The sequence below is a fragment of the Bison bison genome, unplaced genomic scaffold, assembly GCF_000754665.1.
Source record: "Bison bison bison isolate TAMUID 2011002044 unplaced genomic scaffold, Bison_UMD1.0 scf7180017864061, whole genome shotgun sequence".
In the NCBI taxonomy this organism is placed as follows: Eukaryota; Metazoa; Chordata; class Mammalia; order Artiodactyla; family Bovidae; genus Bison; species Bison bison.
In genome coordinates, this window is record NW_011494633.1 from 3,452,509 (window position 1) to 3,458,508 (window position 6,000).

Consider the following 6,000-nt stretch of genomic DNA (forward strand, 5'->3'; position numbering starts at 1 on the left):
TAAAACTAACCTCTTAGTGAACGGTTTTCTGGCTGGAATGATCTGTTGTTTTCCTTTTCTTCACAGAGGTAGGTATGCTGTAATATTCTTTCCTCAGCTCCATTAGGAGCGAAACTTTCATTTTGTGTTGGTTCCAAAAAACTGTTTCTTGATGCTTGTTCTTGCTTGTTGCGTAGTACTTTTTCTTTCATTCTTTGAAATATTTTTCCTGGTGATTCATAGCTTTCTTTATTTTTAAATTCATCCTTGTTGGGTTTTATAGCACTGATATCAAGAGAACTGTTAGAGGTGGTAGCCTCTGCTAGCAAGGTAGACTGCAATACATTTTTATTATTAAAAACTGCCATTTCTACAAACTGACTCTTTTTATGATTATTCAGTTTTAAAGAGGATATCTGATATTTCACCAAATCTTTTACAGGAGTAAGTGTGCCTGAAGGAATGCTGTCAAAAAAGATCGCGTGCATGGGAACATTTCTCCTTTGAGAAGATGTCTCTGAAGACAGGTGAATTCCTGGGTGTTTCAAAGATGTTGCAATCATCTTGATAAACAGAAGCAACAAATTCCCTCTAACAGAAAATTCACTTAAACACAATTTTCAGGATAGACCTTCGGCAGGGGGCCAGAGGAACCTGCAGTTCAATGTGAAATCAACTTTTATCATGCTTCCGTGCAGAAAAAAACAACACTGGATAATCTATACCTCACAAAGCAAACCAAGATTTTATATTTTTGTTAAAGTTTCATTTATTATTTTTTAGTGATAAAACAGTTTGGTTTTTAAATTTATTCTCTGTTAAAAAGCAGCTTCCACCAAGTCTTCTACTTCATCACTCTAAGAGCAGAATTTTGAATATTTGTTTTTGAAATTTACTTGAACCTCAAGTCCTGGAGGTTCCAATCTAATATTTGCATCAAAAAACATTAAATGACAGCTGCACATGGCAATAAATTAAGTTATGAAAAGATTAAATTTCACAAATATGGTTTTTCCTTTTAGGAACTTAAATTTTAAGGCAGCAGCTACATGACATATCCTAATGAAGGTTAAAAATCCATTCAATTTTTAAGTTAATAATCTCCAATCCTGATTTCTGTTATGCTGCAGAACTTTTTAATATGAAATTTTACATAAAAAAAAGACCTGAAATCAAAAGTAAATTATATTCATTATAATTTTCTAAACATTTACTGCTGCTTAGAATTTTTAGAGGAAATCATGTACTTGGGCACACACAGTCTTAGACTTGTTTTAGCTTGTTTCTTACATATAAATTTTATTTCCCACACCTAGAAATTTCTAGGTGATGAAACATACAGTTGCATGTATGTTTCATCTGCTATACCTGGTAAATTAATACAATATTTTAACCTAAAGGAGCTTAGAACTTATAAGTCTAGATTTACAGCATCTCTTATCACTGAATTTATAACTATTCCAATCAGTCTTTGATCACATAAACATAAGAAATGTATTTCAGAAAATATAAATTCATTCAGACCAAAGACATGAAGTATCTTTATCTACAGTAACTTCTGCGAGAAATAAATATACAAGTTAAAAATGCATATACAAACTACCATTTTATTTGATATTTTATAAGAGAAAAAAAGGAAATATTCCTCAATAACAAGAGCTGACAAAGATACCCAGTATCTTAGGAATGACACAAAACCCAAGAATTCAGCGAATATGTATTAGCGCATATATTCATGCATTTGGCAAGACATTAATGACAGGAATCCTGTGCTTGGAGTTACAGTGCTCACTGGCCATTCAGTTTACATTCTCAAAACCAAAAATGAATAAACTGGGACAACTGCATGGAGAGAGGGCAAAGTATGCACAGGTTTACACGATCTCATTTCTTTAGAACCTAATGAAATGCTCAACAGTAAATATAAACTGCTAATAAGTTAGCAGAAATAAGAACAGACCAATCTGTAGTACAATAGTTTCTCCTATCCCCCAGCCACCTTCTCCCAGGGAGATACATTCCAAGACCACCAGTCAATGCCTGAAATTATGGATAGTGCCAGAGCCTATATAGACTATGTTTTTCCCTTTACATACATACCTATGGTAAAGTTTAATTTGTAAATCAGGCACAGTAAGAAATTAACAATAGCAAAACAATTATAACAATATACTGTAATAAAAGTTATGTGAATGTCACCTAACTCAAAACACAAATTCAATGCCTTTTCCACTTCACTAAGCATTTATCATGCACGGTGGCTGTAACTTTTGCAGTTTTGGGGGTCAACAGCAAAACCTGCATGCATTTCTTTTTCCTTCTTCACAAATAGACTCATTTTTATCCAGACCTTAGCAATCTCAGCATATGATTTTTTTCCTCATTAAGTCAAGAGCTTTCACCTTTTCACTTAAAGGAAGCACTTTACAACTTTTCTTTAGCATACCCAAATTGCCAGCAGCACTACTCTTGTGATTTAGGACAATTATTAAGTAAAATTAGGGTTACCTAAACACAAGCACAATGATACTTCAACAGTCCATCTGATAACTGAGAGGACTGCTAAGTGACTAGTGCATGGGATATGCTGGACAAAGGGGTGATTAACATTCCTAGAAGGATGCTACTAGGAAAAGCATGCAATTTATTTATTTTTAATTGTTTTTATTGGCATATACTTGCCTTACAAAGTTGTATTAGTTTCTGCCAAGTGAATCAGTTATACGTATACATATATTCATTCTTTTTTAGATTTCCTTCCTATTTAGGTTCCTTCTAGGACTGGAGAAGACAAGGTGAATTCTAAAATGGTGTGCTTGTGCCTTCATTAAATGCTTCAAACTATTTGAAAAATCTAATACTTAAAATTTACTCTGAAAACTGACATGCTGATATACTAGGAAAAATTGCTATTTATTCAAAATAAAGACTCGGGCATGGGAAAACTAGCTATGAGTATGAAAAAGTAGCTATGAGTATCTAGAGTATCTAGAAAGCTAAACAACTGTTATCATGGATATAATACTGAATTAAGACATAAAAAGTTCTAGGAATTTACTGTTACGGTAGTAATATTAATAATAATTCTAATGGAATGGTCAAAACTCCCAAGGCACACTAACCAACACTGGGAGATAGAGTTGGGAAAAAATGAGAGGAATAGTAAGTTAACTGACAAATGATATACTTGGAAAAAAGTGCAGCACACAATATATTGAGCTGGCCAAAGAATTTGTTTGGTTTTTCCCATAAGGTGGTTCTAGTAGAGCTTATTTGTCTTTAACTTTATTCAAAACAGTTCTGTCAGATTGTATTGTGACAGCTGTCATTCACAATGCATTAAAAAAAAAAAGATTAGTGAACTTGTGTGTAGCCATTTTAATATTAAAACTGGAAGAAAAAGGTCATATTTTTGGCATATTATGCTTTATTATTTCAAGAAGGGTGGAAACACAACTGAACTGCAAAAAAAAAAAAAAGATTTGTGCAGTGTATGGAGAAGCTACTGTGACTGATCAAACATCAACCCTATCAAAAGTGGTTTGCAAAATTTTGCGCTGGAGATTTCTTGTGGGACAATGCCCCCTGGTGCAATAATCATTTGAAGTGGATAGCGACCAAATTAAGACATTAATTGAGAACAATCAACATTATGCCATGTGGGAGATAGCCGACATACTCAAAATACCCAAATCAAGCACTGAAAATCTTTTGCACCAGTTTGGTTATGTTAATCCCTTTGATGTTTGGGTTCCACATAAGTTCCACATAATACACTTTTTGACTGTATTTCTGCATGTGATTCTCTGCTGAACTGTAACAAAAACATTCCATTTTTAAAACAAATTGTGACGTGTGATGAAAAATGAATACTGTACAATAATGTGGAATGGAAGAGATCATGGGGCAAGTGGAATGGAAGAGATCATGGGGCAAGTGAAATGAACCACCACCAACCATACCAAAGGCTAGTCTTTGTCCAAAGGTGATGTGTATGTGGTGGGATTGGAAAGGAGTCCCCTATTATGAGCTCAAAGAACTGCTCCCAATTAGACCAACTAAAACCAGCACTTAACAAAAAGCGTCAGGAATTAGTCAACAGAAAACACATACTCTTCCATCAGGGTAACACAAGCCTCTGTGTTTCTTTGATGGCCAGGCAAAAACTGTTAACAACTTGTCTGGGAAGTTCTGATTCATTTGCCATATTCACCAGACATTGCATCTTCAAATTCCCATTTATTTCAGTCTTTACAAAATTCTCTTAATGAAAAAAATTTCAGTCTCCTGGAGGACTATAAATGGCACGTGGAAGAGTTCTTTGCTCAAAAAGATAAAAAGTTTTGGGAAGATGGAATTATAAAGTTGCCTGAAAAACGGCAGAAGGTAGTGGAATAAAACAGTGAATATGCTGTTCAATAAAATTCTTGGTGAAAATGAAAAAGGTCTTTCATTTATAAAAACCAAAGGAACTTTTTGGCCAAACATTCAAAGAAACCAAATGAATCAATTTAAAGAAATGATCAACATTAAAAATGGCCAAAGGACATGAAAGGCATTTAATAGAATACAAATGGCCCATAAATGAGTCAAAATGACCCTCTATTTTACTAATAAATGAAGAAATGCAAATTAAAACAGTGAGACTTCTTATGTTTATCAGATTGGTAAAGGTTAATTTCAAAATATAGGTGTGCATGCCATTGATCAATAAATTCCACTTAAAATTTTTCTTACATCCACATAAGAATGCAAATACATGTGGTAATAATATTCAACATCTACTGCATCTATGTCAGACACTACTTAATCTTAGAGCAATTCATAAGAGTTAAGTACTGTTATTATCCCCATTTTGAAGATGAGAAAACTAAGGCATAAAGTGGTTAAATAACCAGTCCAAGGTCCCACTGACAAGAGCAGGACCGCAGTCTATCTGATTTCAAAGCCTAAGTTCTTAAACAGGCCCTATACAAGGATGTTCACGGAAGTACTAAACTAATTAGAAACAATCTAGATGGCTACCAAAATTCCGCTGTCCACTAAAGCACCGGGCTAACTAGAAACAACCTAGACGTCTATCAATATGGGACAAAATTCTGCTTTTGTCATCCATATAACTGAATTCTATGTATTCAATAAAAAAATATACATACAGACACACACATACACACTCTGACATAGAAAGTAGCTGGAATATACTAAATTTAAAAAGCAGCAGAACAGGACGTACAACTGAATTTCTGTTTAAAAAAAAAAAAAAGTATACGCAAAGGCGGAAAATATCTGGAATTAAGATATTGTTAAAATTGTAAATAGCACTTATCTTTGTAGAGAGGGATGAAGGGGCCTCCCGTTTCCTAAATAATTTTATTTACATCAGAAAATGTTTGCAATATGTAATTTAACTAGAAGAAACACAAGCTAGATGGATAAATTGTTTCTTTAGCTCTGTGGATCCTGGGTTCCAAGATGAAGAATCGGACAGTGACGCACACGATATTCCTACTTGGTAATCTAATTTTTTTTTTCTAGAAGTGATTTTAGAACAAAAGCCTAGAGCGCTCACCACTGAAACGAAATCAGAGGGAAAGAGGTCTGCTCTCTTGATAAATACAGTAGACACGCAACAAATACACACCGAACGAAAGAGTGGTCGTGATACCGCAGCCAAAGACAGAAACGTACAAAAAGTCCGAGAGAGCCCAGAAAGCTGAAGCGCTGGGACTCGCGGCGCCAGAGGGACCGGAGGCAGAAGCTAGGGTAGAGGGTCGGGGCCGTACCTTGGGTGAAGAGCCTGTCCGGGCGAGACGGCAGCAGTCTGGGCTCGGCTTCGGGGCAGCGGAGAACCTGGGCGCCCTAAGATCGCGCCTCTGGCCCAAGTCGGCCCCACCCCTGAGCGGCCGAACCCCAGAGGATGCTCACCTTCTCCGCGAGATTCCCTAACACGAGAACTATTAGGGAATTCAAATTTGAAGAGCCCGCCCTCCCAGCCAGCTCGGGATTGGCGCACTCAGGAAT

The 6,000-nt window shown here is 35.7% G+C and overlaps 2 protein-coding genes across 6 annotated transcripts in view; one reads left to right on the forward strand and one right to left on the reverse strand.

Annotated features, from left to right (window-relative positions):
• FANCM (Fanconi anemia, complementation group M) overlaps positions 1-483 on the forward strand; it is a 103,278-nt gene extending 102,795 nt beyond the window's left edge. For both annotated transcript variants that reach the window (XR_824967.1, XR_824968.1), the window contains exon 25: positions 422-483. The gene's annotated coding sequence lies outside the window, so the exon portion shown is untranslated. The remainder of the gene's footprint in view (positions 1-421) is intronic.
• Positions 1-6,000, reverse strand: part of MIS18BP1 (MIS18 binding protein 1) — a 47,266-nt gene extending 41,266 nt beyond the window's left edge. For 3 of the 4 annotated variants that reach the window (XM_010836128.1, XM_010836132.1, XM_010836131.1), the window contains exons 1-2: positions 5,763-6,000; positions 11-633 (exon numbers count right to left, since the gene is read on the reverse strand). In XM_010836128.1, coding sequence (XP_010834430.1) covers positions 11-542 — 532 coding nt within the window. In that variant the 5' untranslated portion in view covers positions 543-633; positions 5,763-6,000. The remainder of the gene's footprint in view (positions 1-10; positions 634-5,762) is intronic. The other variant, XM_010836130.1, reaches the window with a different exon arrangement.